General features: G+C 61.2%; 3 protein-coding genes across 8 annotated transcripts; 2 read left to right on the forward strand and 1 right to left on the reverse strand.

Moving 5' to 3' along the window:
• Nucleotides 1-9: 9 nt before the first annotated feature.
• Nucleotides 10-5,816, forward strand: UBE2T (ubiquitin conjugating enzyme E2 T). 6 transcript variants are annotated; one of them, XR_010073835.1, is made up of 7 exons: nt 10-61; nt 1,390-1,465; nt 1,563-1,681; nt 2,039-2,108; nt 2,705-2,810; nt 3,302-3,906; nt 4,903-5,039. XR_010073835.1 is itself a non-coding variant. In XM_063356826.1 (7 exons), exons 2-7 carry the CDS (start codon nt 1,573-1,575, stop codon nt 5,026-5,028), a joined length of 594 nt encoding a protein of 197 aa, XP_063212896.1. In that variant the 5' UTR covers nt 29-61; nt 1,390-1,572; the 3' UTR covers nt 5,029-5,816. The 6 variants fall into 6 exon arrangements, 1 of the variants encoding a protein (XP_063212896.1); XM_063356826.1 differs by having other exon boundaries at nt 29-61; nt 1,390-1,681; nt 3,302-3,400; nt 3,823-3,906; nt 4,903-5,816; XR_010073837.1 differs by having other exon boundaries at nt 35-61; nt 1,569-1,681.
• Nucleotides 5,817-5,945: 129 nt separating this feature from the next.
• LOC134525704 (tetraspanin-18-like) lies at nt 5,946-10,608 on the reverse strand. Its single transcript, XM_063356824.1, has 8 exons — nt 10,498-10,608; nt 9,800-9,896; nt 9,458-9,652; nt 8,089-8,163; nt 7,690-7,788; nt 7,297-7,476; nt 6,958-7,041; nt 5,946-6,515 (listed from the first exon to the last, which is right to left on the reverse strand). The coding sequence occupies exons 2-8, from the start codon at nt 9,854-9,856 to the stop codon at nt 6,468-6,470; spliced, it is 738 nt and encodes a 245-aa protein (XP_063212894.1). The 5' UTR covers nt 9,857-9,896; nt 10,498-10,608; the 3' UTR covers nt 5,946-6,467.
• A 711-nt stretch (nt 10,609-11,319) lies between these two features.
• ADIPOR1 (adiponectin receptor 1) lies at nt 11,320-18,287 on the forward strand. The gene is made up of 8 exons (XM_063356401.1): nt 11,320-11,449; nt 11,639-11,842; nt 12,627-12,743; nt 13,475-13,646; nt 14,126-14,312; nt 15,423-15,610; nt 16,879-17,072; nt 17,402-18,287. Exons 2-8 carry the CDS (start codon nt 11,702-11,704, stop codon nt 17,528-17,530), a joined length of 1,128 nt encoding a protein of 375 aa, XP_063212471.1. The 5' UTR covers nt 11,320-11,449; nt 11,639-11,701; the 3' UTR covers nt 17,531-18,287.
• The last annotated feature ends 567 nt before the right edge of the window (nt 18,288-18,854 follow it).

Below are 18,854 nucleotides of genomic sequence, written 5' to 3' on the forward strand. Positions count from 1 at the left end.
CTAGGCGCCCGGGGAAGTCCCGCCCCCGCCGCGCGCAAGCCGGGACCGCCGCGCGCCGCGGGTGTGTGAGGGGGGCGTTAAACCGGGGCGGTAATTAGGGTGAGGGGGGTAATTAGGCGGTTGGGGGGTAATTAGTGTGGGGGAAGCAGCGAGGCTGGGAGGGGGGAAGGCTGTTCCTGGCGGAGTGGCGTAGGGGGCTCAGGCCAGGGGAGGCCATTGCCATGCCTGTGAGGGGGCAGTTAGGCCCCGAGGGGGGGGTAATCCTTGTCTGTGTGAGGGGATAATTAGAATGAGGGGGGTAATTAGTGTGGGGGAAGCAACGAGGCTGGGGGGGAGTCTGTTTCTGGTGGGACTCTGTGAGGGCGGGGGCTCCCGGAGGGGTTTGGCCAGGGGAGCCTGTTGCCATCCCTGTGAGGGGGCAGTTAGGCCTGGGGAGGGAGAGGAGGGGTAATCCTTGTCTGTGTGAGGGGTTAATAATTAGCATAATTAGGCTGAGGGGGGGTAATTAGCATGAGGGAAGCAGCAAGGCCCGGGGGGGGGAGGTGTCTGTTCCTGGGGGGATTCTGCAAGGGCGGGGGGGCTCAGGCCAGGGGAGGCCATTGTCGCCCCTGTGAGGGGGCAGTTAGGCCCGGGGTGTGTGTGTCCTTGTCTGTGTGAGGGGATAATTAGGCTAAGGGAGGGGAGTGCAACTGCTCCCCCTTGGGGGTGGTTAGGCTGGGGGTGCAGCTGGGCTGAGGGGGGTTATGTAGTTCCTTGGGGGGTTCAGGCCGTGGGGGTGGTGTGGCTGGGTCTGTGTGGGGTTCGTTGTGCTGGGGGTCGGGGGGAAGAGGTGAGGCCTTGGGGGGTGGTTAAGCCAGGGAGGGGGTTCCCCTCCTTAGGGGCGAGTGGGTCAGGCTGGGGTGGGTTATGTGAACCAGGTTCCTGCTGTTCCCCCCCCTCGGGGCCCCTGTCCATGGGAGGTGGGTCTGTGCGCTCAGGAAGAGGTGCCCTGTCCATGGAGATGGGAAGGGCAGAGCTGGGGTTGGAGATCTTGCCTGGGGGGGTGTCCCATCTCTAAGGCAGTTTTGGGTTTTCCTGTTGCACTGAAAGGGAGAGCAGGGCGCCTTTGAGGCGGGAGGGATGTCCCTGTCTGCTGGAGGTTTGGAGGGACGGGGTACTGGTGGGTGTCCCCGTCTGAGGCTCCTCTGGGCATGGGTGGCCCCAGCAGGGCAATGGGTGCCCCTGTCCATGAAGGGACAGCATTTCACCCTGAAGGGACAAGGGTTGTCCCAGGTGTTGCAGCCCTGTTAGGGGTGTGGAGCCCCTGGACCGGGAGGATTTGTTAGATTCAGCTGGGGACTGAGGAGTGGGACTGGTTATAAAGTGGGGGATTTGGTTCTTTTCCTCCAGCTGGATGCGAGACCAGCTCCAGGAACAGGCTCCTGAGACTCTGGTTATCACACCAGGATAACGACTTGAAACCCAGGTTATTTCTTCTTAGCCAAAAAAAAAAAAAAAAAGCCTCAATATTAAGTGCTTTTTTGAAGCGCTAATTTTGCCAGTGATAAAATCCAGCCTCTCAGTTTCAGCACAATGCAAAGAGCCTCGCGACTGAAGAGGGAGCTCTCCCTCTTGACCACAGAGCCGCCTCCAGGCATCACCTGCTGGCAAAATGAAAACCAGCTGGATAACCTACGAGCACGTACGTACTTCTCCGCTGGGGCTTGTCTCCGAGCAAGGGCTGCGTTAGAGTTTGCTGACGGATTTGGATTCACTGGGTGGTGGGTGCTTTATAGGTTTCATGGAAGCATGGAATTTTAGGAAAACACTGTTGGTTTTTTTCTTGTCTTTCTTTAAACATAGTCTGGCTGATGGCTCAGCCAGTCTGCCTACGGCTTTGATGGCCATGGGGTGGAATTGGTCTCAGATCAGATGACATTTTTTTTATTCCTGGCTCTGAGCAGTGTTAGAGCTCTGTAACTGGAGGGTATGCAGAGGCTGTTGGATAATTTCAAGTGAATTTTGAATATAATGCTTATGTTTTAATCTTCTTTTAAAGAAATTTTGGGAGGTGCAGACACACCGTATGAGAAAGGAATATTCGACCTGGAAATAGTTGTTCCTGAAAGGTAAGCGGGCAACGACATCTAGTTAAGTAGTGCTTCCTTCAAACGGTTTTGTCAGTGTTAGGTCGATGGTTGGACTTGATGATCTGAAAGGTCCTTTCCAACCTAGACAACTCTATGAAATATAAATTAACTGATGTAAGGTATTTTATACAAGTGCTACCATTTTGGTCTTTTGTTTAGGCCCCCAGCAAAGAACGTGGTTGATTGTGCGAGACCCTTTAAGGAATGTAACTGTTATTTCCATTGGCTGATACGCGTATTTCACATTGGGCATCCTCAGATGCGTGATTAACAGCCTAAAAGCGTTATGAGAAGATCTCTGCCTGATTGCGTTGCCTCAAAGCTTTCTGGAAAGGAGCTTGTTCATGAGTAAAAAGCTTCCTGTCGTGTTTGCTGCTCTGGGGAAAGCTACGCAGGGAAGTGCGAAAGCCGAAAGCATCGAAGGCAGAGCACTGTCTCCTCCCAAAGCTTGTGAGGAAGGATGTCACTCAGTAAATGGCTGGGAGGAGGAAACGACAGCATTGCATGCGTGATGAAGCAACTGGCAGACAAATATAAAAACAATTTTTTTGTTTCTTAACACTTCTCTCTTGAAGGTACCCGTTTGAGCCCCCAAAGATTCGCTTTCTGACCCCTATCTATCATCCTAACATTGACTCTGCTGGAAGGATTTGCCTGGATGTTCTTAAATTACCACCAAAGGTAAGATAGCCACTTGGGCATGGGTAAGTGAGCCTGGAGAGGAAAATGAACTCCTTATCTTTTTCTTGTAAAAGCCTTATTGAATGTCTGTTCGCTACTGACTTATTTACATAGGAGCACGGGAGTAAAGTTTTTGAGCGGCATCTCCTTTGTTTAGAGACTAGAACATGACCTTCTTTGTTCCAGATAAATTTCTAAGGTTTTAAGGATTGGAGTCAGAAGGCATTAGGTGTCCCTGTGAAAACGGGCTACCCCGATGCCGACCCGGCAGAGAGGCGCAGGCTACGGCCTGTGGTTGTCAGTCAGGCTTCCTCGGAGAGGCCACAGCCTGTGTGTCGAGAGCGGATCTGGTGTTTTCGGGGGGGGGATTAAGTGCTCTGAGTCCTGAGGCAGCTTGTGGGCAGGTTGGGTTTAAATGCCCTACGTCCTGAGGTGTCTCTAGGCAGCCCGTGGGCTCTGCTGAACTGCTGCTCTGTCCTGTTTTCTCGAAGGGCGCGTGGAGACCTGCCTTGAACATCTCCACGCTGCTGACCTCCATCCAGCTGCTGATGGCGGAGCCCAACCCTGACGACCCGCTCATGGCAGACATAGTACGTGACCTCCTCTTCCTCTCTTGTGGCCGTGGGCGCAGGCCGGGAAGGAACGGTGGGCTAGATTTAGGCTGTGCTTCCGCCTTGCTCGCTCCGGATTGACACGCTAGAACGTTCCGTCGCAGCGTGGCTTGGCGACTGTGTTTCCCCGAAGCGGTTGGGACGTGCGGCGCAGGGTTCATGCCAGCGGTGGAAAAGAGATGGGAAAGGTTTTATCATCAAGCCTGCCAGCGCAAACGACTGCGTACCTTCTGCAAGCAAACGAAAACAAGCAAAATGAATTTTGTGCTTCATGCCGTGTGCTTGTAGTGGTTCCGGTCTGGTTCTAGGAGTCCTAAAGCCAGAGCTTGGTCCCAGCGCCTCGGTCTGATGTTTGTGTTAAATCAAATCTCTGTCTTTTTTGTCTTGCTCGTTACATTTAGTCCTCAGAGTACAAGTACAACAAGCAACTCTTCTTGCGAAATGCCAAGGAGTGGACTGAGAAATACGCGAGCCAGCAGAAGAGGGTAAGGAACGCGCTCCGCTTTCTCAGCTGAGCGTAACTCCGTCTTTGCGAACGGTCCGTCTCGTCTCACTTTGCCTTTCGCCACCACTTTGTGCCCGCTGCCTTTGGCCGCTTTCGTTCTTTCCTCCCCTTCTCTTCTGTGTCTTGGGGGTGTATTTAATTTCATTATACTTTTTTTTTTTTTTTAAGATCATTAGGTTCCCTCCTTCCAAATAAATGTGTTCATTCACAAATAATTGCAGTGGAGGAAGGACGAGTAAAGCTGAAACCTGATAAAACCCCTCCCCGGGGATGCTGCAGCCCTGTTTATTTCTCTGCTCTGTTCCGCTGTGGCTGTGTCTCGCGCTCAGCTGCGCCCGTGCTCCACCTGCTTCTCCCTTCCCAGACCAGTCTCCCCAATTCCCGGCAGAGAACAGCCTTCCTGCCGCCCCCTGGCCTCTCTTCCCTTCTGCCCCCTGGCTTATCTCCCGGTGGGGCGGGGGGCGGGGAGGGGTTGTCACATAAAAACAAACTGCATTTAAGCAGATCAAAACCAAAAAAATCGGTTCTGTTTGGGCCTTCTCCTTTCCCTCCCCGCACCTGACTCGGACAACGTGCTTTCCGAGAGGGAAATGTCTCCTACGTGGAAGCTCCGGAGCGGTGCCGGCTGCTTCCGCTCTCAATGCGTTTGTAAGTTCGTTGCGTGGGTTGTTAAAGGGCTCGGGGTGAGGGATCTGTTCAACGACCCTCAGCAACACGCTGGCCCCGGAGCGGCCTGGCTCATACCCGTACGTGGCGCTTCCAGGCTCAGTCATTCCCCTGCTCCCCTGTCAATCTCCTTCCTAAACTTCCCAGCCCTGGGAGCAGGATAAAGGGTCGGGAAAGCTCAGTTCTGATCTTGGCGGAAGGCAGGGCGTTCCAAGGTGCCCACACACACAGCTGGGAACACGCAGCGGTGCCAAGGGCTGTAAAACTGAATTATTCGCGGCTCTGGCTTTTATTTCTTCCGTTCTCCCAGGCTTCCAAGCCTTTGGAAGAGAAAATAAACCAAAGCGAAAGGAGTGCTGCCGATGGCTCTGCCGTGCAGAAGAGAAAAGGGAGTAACCTCAGCAAGAAGGAGAAGAAATCTCGCCTGGATTCCTGAGCGGGCTGTGGTGGCGGTGTGGCTGGCTGGCACCTCCGCTTTCCCTGTCCTTGGCCCCTGTACACCGGTTTTCCTGAATATTTTAACTGACGTGTAGCTGGCTTTGCTTTCCTGTTTCCTAGGGTTGGTTTTTTGTGTGTGTGTGTGAGAAGTTCCATTAAATAAATAAAATATAAAGCTTTAATTTATATCTATTTTTCTGTTTTGTTGTGTGGAATTTTGGGAATATTGAGAAGAAAAGGGAAAACTGGAAGTACCGGTTCAGCTTCCCATTTCCAGCTTCCTCTCGGAGAAATGGGAACAGCACCAGGTATTTCAGATCCTGTTTTACTGTCCCTGTCTCGGCACGAACAGCAGGGGCTGAGCAGCGGCCACACTGGGACCACTTTGTGGAAATCCTTCTCCGTGCGGGACAAGGAGCCGGAGGGGCTGAGGAGGAAGGAGGAGAGGTCTGGGTGGTGCACGGGATGGGGGGGGTCCCTGTCACCAGAACTGTTTAATTTTGTGAAGATCGATGGCAGAGCGCAGTGGGAGCAGCTCTGCAGAGAGGGACGGGGGAGTCCTGGTGGACACCAAGTTGCCTGTGAGCCAGCAATGTGCCCTGGTGGCCAAGAAGGCCAAGGGTCTCCTGGGGGGCGTTAAACAGAGCGTGGCCAGCGGGTGGAGGGAGGTTCATCCTCCCCCTCTGCTCTGCCCTGGGGAGGCCACAGCTGGAGCACTGGGGCCAGTGCTGGGCTCTGTGGTTGCAGAAGGACGGGGAACTGCTGGAGAGGGGACAGCAAAGGGCCACCAAGATGCTGAGGGGACTGGAACATCTCTCTGATGAAGAAAGGCTGAGGGATTTGGGTCTCTTCAGTCTGGAAAAAAGACAACCGAGGGGGGATCTTATGAACACTGATAAATACTGAAAGGGGGGGTGTCAGGAGGATGGGGCCAGGCTCTTCTCAGTGGTGCCCAGGGACAGGACAAGGGGTAACGGGCACAAACTTGACCATGGGAAGTTCCACCTCAACGTGAGGAGGAACTTCTTTACCCTGAGGGTGGCAGAGCCCTGGCACAGGCTGCCCAGAGAGGTGGGGGAGTCTCCGTCTCTGGAGACATCCCAAACCCGCCTGGACGCGTTCCTGTGCCACCTGCTCTGGGTGACCCTGCTCTGGCCGGGGGTGGGACTGGGTGATCCCCAGCGGTCCCTTCCCACCCCCCCGGCCAGTCTGGGATGCTCAGCCTCCTGCCCTGCCGGTGCCTCTAAGGAATTTAACCTGTGTCCTGTCCCTGCTCTGAGCAAAGCCAGCCTTGGCCCATCCTCACGCTCCCGCCGGAGCAGGGACAGGACGGGGCAGTAACGGGGGTGCTGAGCTCCAACGTGACAGGAGACGGGGAGGCCTCGCCTGCTGCTGTTTCCGGAGCCCTGGGCTTGTCTCTGCCGCGCCTCGTCCTGCTCAGTCGAAGTTGTAATAAAGGCAAAAGGCAAAGAACATGGCGAAGATCTGAAACGGCAGGAGGGGGGAGCGGGTCAGCCCCCCGCTGCCCGGCCACGCTCGCACCTCGCTGCGGCTGCAGCTGGACTCAGAGAGCCCAAAGACTAAGGGATGGGGGAGGAGGCGCTTGGGACCTTCCTGAGCCTGACACCCCTCCCCTCCCGGGCTGGTGGAGCCAAATAAACCCTCCCCAGCCCTTTCACCCGCAGCGGGAGGTTGGTTTTACACCCCGAGCCAGACCCGCTGTACCTGCACCCGCTTTCTGGCTGTGACCAAGACAGCTAGACACCTGGGGAGGGTCCACCCTGAGCCCATTTGTGGTCCCTTCACCCTCAGACCACCCTCCCGGCAAAAAGAGAGCCCCTGCGAGGTGACCCGCTGCCTGCCCTGTCCCTTCCCGTCCACCCCGTCCCTTCCCATCCGCCCTCTCCCCTCCGGCCCCGCTCAGCACCTCGATGCCCAGCACGGCCAGGCTGCAAGTCCCGGGGACGGAGATGTATTTCTGCAAGGTCCTGCCGAAGGCGGAGAAGCAGCCCTGGGCGGGGAGAGAGACGACGGAGGCGCTCGCTCATGCTCCCCATGGCTTCAGGGAGCTCAGAGGGTGAGATCGGGGGGTGTGGGGGGCACCGTGGTGGGGCAGGACGAGCTGAGGACTTGGGGAGTCACCGGGTGGGCAGTGTCCCAGACTCCTGTCCCCGACGCTTGGGGGCAGAGGACGGTGCTTGTCCCACTGCCCTGAGCCTGGGAAGCGCTGGGGATGGGAGAGGGAGGCGGCGGGATCGTGTCCCACCTGCTCGTGGATGTAGCCGGGGCTCCTCTCCCGGCACTGCTCCCAGCCCAGCAGCTCGCCCGCCTGCAGCAGCCCATCCCGGGCGCAGCAAGCCCGTGGCCAGGGCGTCCCCGGGTGCAGCTCCTGGAAGCAGGAGCCATTCCCAAAGTCTTCGGGTCCTAAAACGCCACAACACGAGAACTGAAACAGAAGGGAAATGCCATCAACACGCACTCAAAATGAGGGGGGGACATCACTTGGGGAGGTGACGGAGGGAGGAGGAACAGCCCAGCGTGGAGCTCGGTGTCTGAGGTCCACGAGCCCCTCGCCTGCATTCGGGGTCACCCTCGGCAGGTCCTGTGGGTGCTCCACCCCCCAGCCCCGTAGCCCACCAGGAGCCTCCCGGCTGCTCACCGTGACCATGAGGGTGTTCCAGGCGGTGGAGAAGACCTCGGCGCCCTCGTCCCCACGGTAGTTCCTCCGCAGCTTGGAGAGGAAGAGCTCGGGCTGGATCTGTGGGATCGGTGCCACCTGTGAGCACTGGGGGACCAGTGCCAGGGACGGGGCCCTGGGGGCTGCGCACCCACCCCGGGGCGCTGGCTCTCTTCGAGAGGACATGGGCACCCACCCATGGGACCCACCCACACGATTTCGGGCTTGCATCAGGGTGTTGCTGATGAAGATGAGGGTGAGAAAGGACATCCCTGTACCAGTCCACTACCCTGGGGGTTTTGGGGCCATGACCCATGGCATGACGGAGGGAGGAGAGGGGGTGGCCATCCCGGGCACGGCATCAGGACGCGGGGACGGTACCTGTTTCCAGTGCACCAGGAAGAGAATGGCCCCGACGAGCTGCGTGACGAAGACAAGGCTCACCAGGATGAAGAACTGGAAGGCAGCGGGATGGAGCAGTCAGAGACCAGCCCGACCCCGCCGGCAGCTCGCTCCGGCTCTTCCTCCCCAGCCCTGCCCGAGCCCTGCGCCCTTCAGACCGTGGGGACACAGGGGACACGTGCCACATCTCTGAGGACCACCAGCTGCCAGAGCTTGGGGATGCCAAAGAAATTGGGGTGTCGGTGCTCAGAAAGGGGTTTCTAGCTCTCGCCATTGGGGGGAAAAGTTGTCCCACATGGGACAAGCCAGCGGCTGCGGAGAGAAGTGACCCCACTCGCTGGCTTTATAAAATCCTCTGGGCTCTAAATTGAAAGACTCACAAGGTGGGGGCTGGATTAGGGGGGAGGCGTTGAGATCTGACAGGGCCAGGATGGGAAACACCGGGCTTCTGGATCCTCCGGGGACACCCCGCATCCCCCAACACCCTCCATCCCCTGGTCCCCCCATCCTCCATCCCCCTCCACCCCCTGGTCCCCACATCCCTGAGCACCCTCCATCCCCTGGCCCCTGCGTCCTCCATCCCCCTCCACTCCCTGGTCCCTACCACCTCCAACACCCTCCATCTCCTGGTCCCCACCCCGAACACCCTCCATCTCCTGGTCCCTGCATCCCCCAGCACCCTCCATCCCCTGGACCCCGAGTCCCGCAGTACCCTCCACCCCCTGGTCCCTGCGTCCTCCAACACCCTCCATCCGCTGGTCCCCACCCCCAGCACCCTCCACCCCCTGGTCCCTGCATCCTCCAACACCCTCCATCCCCTGGTCCCCCCATCCTCCATCCCCCTCCACCCCCTGGTCCCTGCATCCTCCAACACCCTCCATCCCCTGGTCCCCCCATCCTCCATCCCCCTCCACCCCCTGGTCCCTGCATCCTCCAACACCCTCCATGCCCTGGTCCCCCCATCCTCCATCCCCCTCCACCCCCTGGTCCCCACGACCTCCAACACCCTCCATCCCCTGGTCCCCACACCCAGCACCCTCCATCCCCTGGTCCCTGCGTCCTCCAACACCCTCCATCCCCTCGTCCCTGCATTCCACAGTACCCTCCACCCCCTGGTCCCCGCGTCCCCCATCACCCTCCATCCCCTGGGCCCCACGTGCCCAAACACCCTCCATCCCCTGGTCCCCTCATCCCCCATGCCCCTCCACCCCCTGTTCCCCATAACCTCCAGCACCCTCCACCCCCCGGTCCCTGCGTCCCCCAGCACCCTCCATCCCCTGCTCCCCACATCCCGCAGGCTCCAGCCCCCCAGCAACCCACCCCCCGCCTCCCGTCTCCCCTCTCTCACCACCAGCAGCAGGGGCCGGCTCCGGCGCAGGGCCCCACAGCACCCCAGGAAGCCCAGCAGCGCCAGGGCGATGCCCACGGCCAGCAGCAGGTAGGCACCCGCCCTCAGCACCGCCTTGGTAGCCACAATGTCCTGGAAACCAGCCGGGTCCACGGCCACCCAGATCCCCACACCTGCCAGGCACGTCCCCCCAGCCTGTGGGACACGCTGGGGTTATGGGGCGCAGGGACCCCACGGGGACTCGGGGATGCTCTAACCTCTGCTGGGGTCCCCCCCCACGGACTGGTGTCCCCCACCCAGGGGACGGGTCCCCTCCACCGCGCCGGGCCCCCGAGGACTCACAAACACCAGCACGTTGAAGATGAACATCAGGTACTTCATGCAGCTCAAGACACCCATGGGGACACCGGCGGGGGGGGACACAGCGCAGTGTTTGTCCCTGCAGAGGGGAGAGCAGAGCCCTGGCCACCACCAGCCCCAACCCGGCCTGGCCCCCCGGCTCCAGCGGGACACGGGGGTGCCCAAAATCCCCAAAGCACCTCCCACCCCCAAAGAGCCCCAAACCCCGTGTCCCCTCCAAACCCCACGTCCCCTCCAAACCCTGCGTCCCCTCCAACCCCGTGTCCCCTCCAAAGCCCACATCCTCTCCAAACCCCACGTCCCCTCCAAACCCTGTGTCCCCTCCAAACCCCGTGTCCCCTCCAAACCCTGCGTCCCCTCCAACCCCGTGTCCCCTCCAAACCCCGTGTCCCCTCCAAAGCCCACATCCCCTCCAAACCCCATGTCCCCTCCAAACCCCGTGTCTCCTCCAACCCCACGTCCCCTCCAACCCCACGTCCCCTCTAAACCCTGTGTCTCCTCCAACCCCGTGTCCCCTCCAAACCCCGTGTCTCCTCCAATCCCGTGTCCCCTCCAAACCCTGCGTCCCCTCCAACCCCCGTGTCCCCTACAACCCCGTGTCCCCTCCAAGGCCCATGTCCCCTCCAAACCCCGTGTCCCCTCCAAACCTCACGTCCCCTCCAAGCCCCGCCACCACTCACCCTGCGGGGACAGCGGGTGACCCGGCCGCCTCCAGCCCACCTCGGCACCGGCAGCGCCTATTTAACGGCAGGAAGGTCGGAAATTCCGCCCCCCCGCCCCCCTTTCCCAGACCAGCACCCCCCGAGAAACCCCTTCCATCGGTGGGGACATGAATGATTGATGGGGAACAGGATCCGCCATTGTGCTGGGCGGCGGAGGGGAGTCTCCAGCCCCGGCTGTCGTTAGCGGAGGTAATTAAACCTCCGGGCAGGGAAAGACGAGCTGCCCCGACAGGCCGAGGGCGACCTCGGCCATCAATTATTGCTGCGGACATTTGCTCGCCGGGGCTGTCGGCAGCCGGGGAAGCCCTCGACGGCCTTCAGAGGGGACCCGCGGCGCCGGGGTGGCCGACGGCCATCGGGGACAGAGGGACAGGGACAGGGGGATGGACAGGGCCTGGCCTGGCACCCCTCAGGGCGGCCATGATGGGGCAGCAGGGTCACTAACAGCAGGCCCAAGGGCGGTGTGAGCCCGGCCCTCGCCCCGCGGGGGTCTGTGCCCCCTCCCCGGTAGGGCCGCGGGGTGCGCGACCGCCCCGGCTCCCCCCGGTCCCCCGGGCCCGCCCGCCGCCATCGCGGGACTCCCGCAGGTGGCGCTCCCGGCGCGGCGTCCCGCCCCGCCACTAGGGGGCAGCCGAGCGCGCGGGCAGAGAGACGCGCGGCCGGGCTAGAGCGCCTCCCGCCGGCACGTCAGGCGGGTGGCTCGGCCAATCGCAGCGGCGGGTGGGGGGGAGAGAGAGACAGACAGCGGCGGCAGCCAATCAGAGCGCAGAGCCCGCGCAGCGCCCCCCGCCGCTCCGCCCGGTGGAGCGTTGTCGCTGCGCGGGGCGGGGCCTCGCCGCCGGAAGCGGCCCGTTCCCTCAGCGTCGCTTCCGGTGCCGCCGCCGCCGCCCAGCGCGGGATGTAGCGGCCGGTGAGTGCGGGGGGGACGGGGCGGGCGGCGACTTCGGCCCTGACGGTGTCCCGGGGAGGGGCGGGCCCGCCGGTGCCAGCCCGCGGGGGTGCCGGTCCGGGCCCGCCCGTGCCAGCCCGCGGAGGGGCCGGGGCGGGGTGCGCGGCCCGCGATTCCCGGTGACTCCCTTCTTCCTTCCTCCCTCCCCAGCGCGGCGGCAGAAGGACGCGGAGGGACCTGCACCGGCTGCCCCCCAGCACCGAGCCCGCCGCCATGGCGTCCCGCAAAGCCTCCGCCGCCGGGCAGGGCAACGGGCTGGCGGCCGCCGGCCGGGACAGAGCCCACCTGGAGCTGGCCGAGCTGGGGCCGCTGCTGGAGGAGAAGGGGGACCAAGGAGCCGCCAGCTCGGCCAGTGTAAGCCCTCCCTCGCCCCCCGAGGCCCCGGCGCCCCCGTCCTGGGACTCCCCGCTCCGTCCTTGCGGATTAACCGGGGAATTTGCCCCTTATCCCATTAGCAGCTTGAAGGATGCGGCGGCAGGGTGGGTTTTGCGGGGCCCCGGGGCTGTTCCTCGCGTTGTGTCAGCGCAGAGAGGCCGTGAGGGGCCAGAGGCCGTGAGGGGCAGAGGGTCTGGCTGGTCCCGGAGCTGAGCTGGCGCAAGAACCATTCCCGTCGTGCGGGCGCAGGGCTGGGATGGCCGAGATGCGTTGTCTCTGCGTGGCAGTGCTGCTGCTCGGAGTGAAGAGGGTGTTTGAAGGGGGTGTTGGCAGCTTTAGGGCTGGAAATTGCCTTCCCAAACCCACCAGCGGAAAAGGAGGAGGTTGGGAGCGGAGGCAGGATGGACAGAGTGTTCCCAGCTCGGGAGGGTGCCAGGGAGCCGCTGGCCGTGCTCTCCCTTGGGCTCGTGGCTGGGTTGGGGGGCCGGGTTTCCTGGCTGGGCCAAATGGTTGTTCCAGGGGTGTAGGGATGAAAATCCCCCAGGGTAATCCTGCTTTTCAGCAAGGATAAATCTGGGATTAGCCTGCCCGAGATGGTTAAGACAACAGCGTGTTGCATAAGTGGCGGTGACCGGCGGGTCCGGCCTGTCCCCTCGGGAAGGGATGAAGCCCCAGGTGCTCTCGAAAGGGACTCGCTGCTCTCCACACGCTGTTCCTCCTCCCGCGGGCAGGAATGACTTCCTCCCGGCCTTTCTCCCTTTAGGCAGAAGACCCGCCGTGCCCCGCGGCCCGTGAGGAAGAGGAGGAGGTGGTCCGTGTGCTGACTCTGCCTCTGCAGGCTCATCACGCGATGGAGAAGATGGAAGAGTTTGTGTATAAGGTATGGGAGCCTGGTGTGATCCCCCAATCCTCATTTTGGAATATTAATGAGGCCGGGATGCCCCGGGCTCGGGGTGACAGGCAGGGGCTGGGACGTGTTGCTTTCTCTGGGTGAAGTTCCCGGGGCTCCACGTGGGTCTGCCGGCCGCCTGCTCCCGGTAGTGTCTCCTGGGAACGGTACGGGAAGGGGATGGCGGCAGCTGGGAGGTGCCGTTGGGTGTTGGAGGTTGCGCCCAGCCGTGCGGGATGAGCAGCGACCTGGGGAGCCGCCCCAGTGCGTCTGCGTTCCTCTACCGGGGACCAAGCACTGTTGCTGGTTTCACCGGGTGCCTGTGCCCGCGGTCCCTGCGGTTCAGTAAGCAGCGGCACCGGCTGAGGGCCAGCCCGGTTCTGTTGCCAGCCAGGGCTCCCTCTTCCCTGACCGAAAAGGAAGGGACTTCCCCACTGCAGGGAACAGTTACTTTGGGCACAGAAGGGTTAAACCTGAGGGTGCAAATCGGCTCTGGCTCCCTGGGGTGCGTGTGGGGAGCGCTCTGCAGGATGTGGGTGGCTTAAGGGGGTGCCTGATTTCGCAAGGGCTAAATTCCCTCTCTCCGAGGAGCCTTACGGGGCATTTTCAGCCCTGGCTGGGCTTGTTCCGCGTGTGACTTTTGGCTCCTGGTGTGAGTAAACGTGAGCCTTTGGGCTGGCTCGATGCTCTGGGGGCCACCAGCCCAGCTTGGCATGTTGCAGGTGTGGGAAGGGCGCTGGCGCGTGATCCCTTACGACGTGCTGCCTGACTGGCTGAAGGACAACGATTACCTCCTGCACGGCCACAGGCCTCCCATGCCGTCTTTCCGAGCCTGCTTCAAGAGCATCTTCCGAATACACACCGAGACGGGCAACATCTGGACGCACTTGCTAGGTGACTGGGGGGGTTTGGGAGCCCTGGGGCTGAAGGTGGGCTTGTCCCCCACGCACAAGGGTGGCCTTTTATGGCCAGGACTTGCTTGGTGCTGGGGTCCTCTCCGTGCCTGGGGCCTCCCGTTGGAGGGTCACCTTACCCCTGCCTGGTCCGGTGTGCGCAGGCAGCTGGTCGCGAGGTGCCCGAGGGCTCCCGGAGCTCCCTGGGGGAAGCGACCAGGACATTTCCTCACAGCAGGGCCCCCGGGCTGGGCTCAGCGACCGTTTGTGGCTTTGCTTTTTGTGTGGGACAGAAAAACGTGTCCTGGGGCAAGACAGGAAAGCCTCGGAGCACGTTCCTCTGAAACCCGGGGATGGTCGGTGGCTCTTCACCCTGCGCCTGACCGTGCCCTTGCCCCCAGGGCCTTGTTTTTCTTTGCGTTTTGTTGAATTCGTTCACTTGCCTTCTGCCTGACTGTCCGTTTGGTGTGTTCCCTGCAGGTTTTGTCTTGTTCCTCTGCTTGGGGATCCTGACCATGCTGCGGCCCAACATGTATTTCATGGCTCCTCTCCAGGAGAAGGTGGTGTTCGGGATGTTCTTCCTGGGAGCAGTGCTGTGCCTCAGCTTCTCCTGGCTTTTCCACACTGTCTACTGTCACTCGGAGAAGGTCTCACGGACTTTTTCAAAGTGAGTCAGCACAAGGGCGGTTGTGTGGTCTCGTAGGAGGTTTCGAGTTGTCACAGCGTTTCCTCTTGGAAAGCGCTGCGTTCCCAAAAGTTTGATCCTTGGCGGGGAAGGGAGCGGTCACCGAATCCTGTGAACCACAGCTGGGTGCTGGAGGGCTCTGCCCTGCGCCTGAGCACCTTAAATCCGCCGCTCGTACGATGAGGTGGATAATAAAGAGTGGGAACCCGCCGCTCCCAAGGGAGCAGCCTTTGTGCCCCTCGTAGCAGTGAACTGAGGAGGGGTCTCGCTCTCATGAGACACGGCACTTTGGCCGTTGCCAGTTTACCGGCTGCTTTTAAAAACGCTGGTTCGGATCCAATTTGGATTGAAACCAAATGGAAAGAAAACAAACAGGCTTCCCGGCAAAGTGGAAAAGCTGGGCAGTGGCCAGTGCCTCTCCCCGAGGGCGGTGCGCGGGCTGCTCTTAGAGGCAAGCTCACGTCAGGCGGAGCAGCAGCGAGTCTTTCAAATAGGATCTGTCAGAGGCCTTTATTTGGGTGCTTCTTGCTGGGAAATCCTGCCAATCTCCTTTGCGTGAACCCCGGAGATCCGGCGGGTCTCCCAGAGATCGTGTCCGTAGAACAAACCCTGCTGCCGTGCCCTCAGCAGAAATGTCCTTGCCTACCGGGGAAGGCGCTTGCCACGGCCGCCGCGGTGGGGGGGGGGGTAACGCAAGCGGGTGCTTTCGGTGCTGAAATGGTTCCTGGATCGATAGATCGAAAGCACTTTGCAGCGGAGGAGAATAGCGAAATCCATATGGTGGTTTCAGCGCCCGGCCCCTCTCGTATCCAGCCGGCTCCTGTTCATCCCCTGCGCTCCTGCCGAGCGCTGCTGGCATCCCCAGAAGCCGCGTACGCGCCCAGGCCCTTTCTCCTGCCCCAAATGGCGTTGGTGAGGCCCAAGATCTCCCCTCTCTGGGCACTCGGCTTCACCCGCGGGGCTGTGGCTGCCTGCCGGGCCGCGGGGGCTCCGTTGGGGCACTGACACACCGTTACTGAGAGGACACCGGGGGACAGGGGGGTGGAGTTTAGGGCTCACCAGTGACTCTCTGTCGTTACACCCCGGCTGCAGGTTGGATTATTCAGGAATTGCACTGCTGATCATGGGGAGCTTTGTCCCATGGCTCTACTATTCGTTCTACTGCTCCCCGCAGCCAAGACTCATCTACCTCTCCATCGTCTGTGTCCTGGGCATCTCTGCCATCATCGTTGCGCAGTGGGACCGGTTTGCCACCCCCAAGCACAGGCAGACAAGAGCAGGTAGGAGTTCTCCCTCCTCACCCCGAGTCCCCAGCCCCGGGAGGGACTTTGGGAAGATCCCCTTGTGGGGTGGCTCTTCCCCTCCGGGCAGAGCTCCCGGCATCTGCAGAACGAACTCCCCCAGAGCACTACGCCGCCCTGCAGCAGCTCCTGGCAGGGAGAGTCTCCTTCCTCCTCGGGGGTTTAGATCCTCGGCTCAGCAGGGCCCGAGCTCCGCCTGGCACTCGGCGAGCCCGAGGTTTGGAGCAGACAAACACTGTTTAAAAATAGCCCTGTAAGCGGCGGCCGGGTGGCCTGGGGCTGTGCCGCGCGAAGCCACCTTCTCCGGGAAGCAGTTTGGCAGCGTGAACCTGCAGCTCGGGCGGAGAAGGGAGAGGTTCCCTCGTCTCTCCCCTGCCAGTTACGCGCTGGCACGTTCCTGCCTTCCTGGAGGCGGCAGGGTGAGGCCACCCCCGGCCCGCTCCGCACGTACGCCCTGTCTCAGCCCCGCTCAGCCTCAGTGAGCGCAGAGAAATGCCTCTGCCCGCCCTCCCCTCCCGGGGGGGCTCCTGCAGCAAAGCGTCGCGCTCGTCGCTGCCTGGCGAGAGACGATGTGCTGAGCTGGGGGCCGGGCAGCAGCGCTGGCGCATGAGGCAGGACACCCCCTGGGAGGAGGGCAGGGGACAAGGGGGGGCTGCCAGCCCCACCGCTGCCCCAGCTGCGGCTCCCGGAGGGGGCTGCTGGCCTCCCCCGGTGCCAAACGAGAGCGTTGGCTGGGCCAAAGCCTGCTGTGAGCACAAGCCGCAGCCGCTCTGGGCTGGTGTCTCGCTGCGGTGCCGTTTGCTCTCCGCCGAACTAATTAGATGCCAGAGTTGAAAATTTCATCACCGCTAATTAGCACCTTCGCCTTGAGGTCCAGGCAGCTTCACCCAACAAATGACTCTGGCGCAGCCCCTCCTGGAAGGGCTGGCTGGGGCTGCTGCCTTCCTCGCGCCTGCGAGGCTCCGGTGCCATCCGACGGGCTGGCACCTTCCCGAAGGGCCATTCCCGGAGCCAGGAGCGGGAGCTGCCACAACCCTGCAGGTGGTGAGCTCTGCCCAGTCAGCACCTGGGGGGGATCAGCACTGGTTTCGACTGGGCCGTAGAGCTGTAGATCCCTCATTTTTTGAAGGATAAATGCCGTGGGGGTTGGATAATCCAGGACTGAGCGAGGAAAAGCTGCTGGTGCCTCCAGGACGAGGGGGCGAGGGGAGCAGCAGCGGTTTGCTGATCTCTCCTCTCGGCCGCAGGCGTCTTTCTGGGGCTGGGGCTGAGCGGCGTGGTGCCCACCATGCACTTCACCATCGCCGAAGGCTTCGTCAAAGCCACCACCGTCGGCCAGATGGGCTGGTTCTTCCTCATGGCCGTCATGTACATCACAGGCGCGGGGCTCTACGCCGCCCGCATCCCCGAGCGCTTCTTCCCGGGCAAGTTCGACATCTGGGTGAGTGCGGAGCGGAGGCGGCAAGTGCGGGGCGCTGAGCGGATGGAGGGTGGGGTGAGCTCCGAGGGGAGGAGGAGGAGGAGGAGGGTGGGGGTGTCCTGCTGCACCCCAGCACACGTCAGGCAGCCAGACCTTGACTGGTCGCTGCCAGCAGGCAGGGCAGGCAAAGTACAGGGGTGGAAAACGCTGCCTGGGAGCAAAGAGCGGGGAAAAGTGGAGTTCAGGCAGTCCTGGGGTGGTGCAGAAGCAGCAAGGAGGAGGAAGAGATGTTCCCGGCGTTACTTTGTGCCCTTTGGTCCCGTCTAAAGGGCTTTTTCGCTTCCCTGCAGTTTCAGTCGCATCAGATCTTCCACGTGCTGGTGGTGGCGGCGGCCTTCGTCCACTTCTACGGGGTGTCGAACCTGCAGGAGTTTCGCTACGGACTGGAAGGGGGGTGCACAGACGACTCTCTGCTCTGAGAGCGCCTGGTTTTAGTACAAGCTTCCTAAGTGCTTTTTAAACTCCGTCTTTGCTAAAATCAAAGGAAGACTCAAAACTCGTTTGGGGTTGTTGGTTGGGTTTTGTTTGTTTGTGTTTGGTTGGTTGGTTTTTTTTTTTTTTAAGAAAAAAAAAAAAAAAGAAACAGAAAAATTCTTTAGCATTATCGACCAAATCCTCACCCCCGTGGCCACACGCTTCGCTGGGGCTGAGGGGGGGAGGCGAGGCGGCCCCCGGCTGCGCTCTCACCTCCTCCTCCGGCCAGTCCGGGGTGATCCCACTTTCCCAGGCATGATTCCCTAAAGCCAAGGGCGCGGAACCCCCAGCTCCCGGCCCGGCCGAGCCCCCCCCCACCACCCCAGCTCACCGCCGGAGCCAGCAGCGACACGCACTACCAGAGATTATTTTTTTTTTTGCATATCCCTCGCAGCAGAGGAGGAGGGGGCAGCTCTGCAGCCCCCCCCCCCTCCCTCCCAGCTCCGCTGCCCAGGGCACAGATTCGTGTAACTTAAGTTTTAATTGTCTTATATTTTTTTGTTTGTTTGTTTTCCTTGACAAAGTAATGTAAACATAAATGAGAGAATATTTAATATTTAATACTAAGCTTTAAAAAGACTTGCTGCCACCGCAGTGTACTCGGCTCCCTGGCTGTCTGTGGTAGTGAAGGAAGGACAGTGTGTTAGGGGAATGTAGAGCTGCTGTAGCTGATTGAAATAAAAAGGTCAATAGTTCAGTGTCGTGCCGGTGCCGTCCGTCTCGTTTTTTGGGTTGGGAGTAGGGAAGTGGCTGGGGGTGTGGGTGCTGAGCACCCCCAGGAGCACCCATGAGGGGGGCAGTGTGACTGGACAGCCCCAAGGGGTGAGATAAAGCAGAGGGAGCCCTGCCGGGGGAGGAAATTCTTCCCTGTCAGGACCAAGGGCTTCCCCCCCCCCCCAGGGGTTGGTGAGGATGAGGAGGGGGTGCCCTGAGCTGCCGCAGCCCGGCTGGTGCGTGGGGGAGGGAGGTTGGCACCCCAAATCAACGTCTCTGGGGTGATCACGGGGGATTAGGGGGGGAAGAGCTGAGCTGAGCAAAGCTCTGTGGCAGCCCGAGCCCGTTACCTTACAGAGGGGTGAGGGAGGAACGCCTGCCAGGGCCACCGCATGGCACACGTCCCCACCCTCCCTCTGTCCCTCCTGCTGTGGGGAAGGGTTGTGTGGTGACCCCTTTTTGGAGCTGTTTGGATGTGGCCTGGCTTTGGGGGCCTGGTGGAGCCCCCGGGGCGGGGAGCAGCAGGTTCCCCGGCTGCAGCTCGACCTACAGCAG

The sequence above is a fragment of the Chroicocephalus ridibundus genome, chromosome 20 (genome assembly GCF_963924245.1).
Source record: "Chroicocephalus ridibundus chromosome 20, bChrRid1.1, whole genome shotgun sequence".
In the NCBI taxonomy this organism is placed as follows: Eukaryota; Metazoa; Chordata; class Aves; order Charadriiformes; family Laridae; genus Chroicocephalus; species Chroicocephalus ridibundus.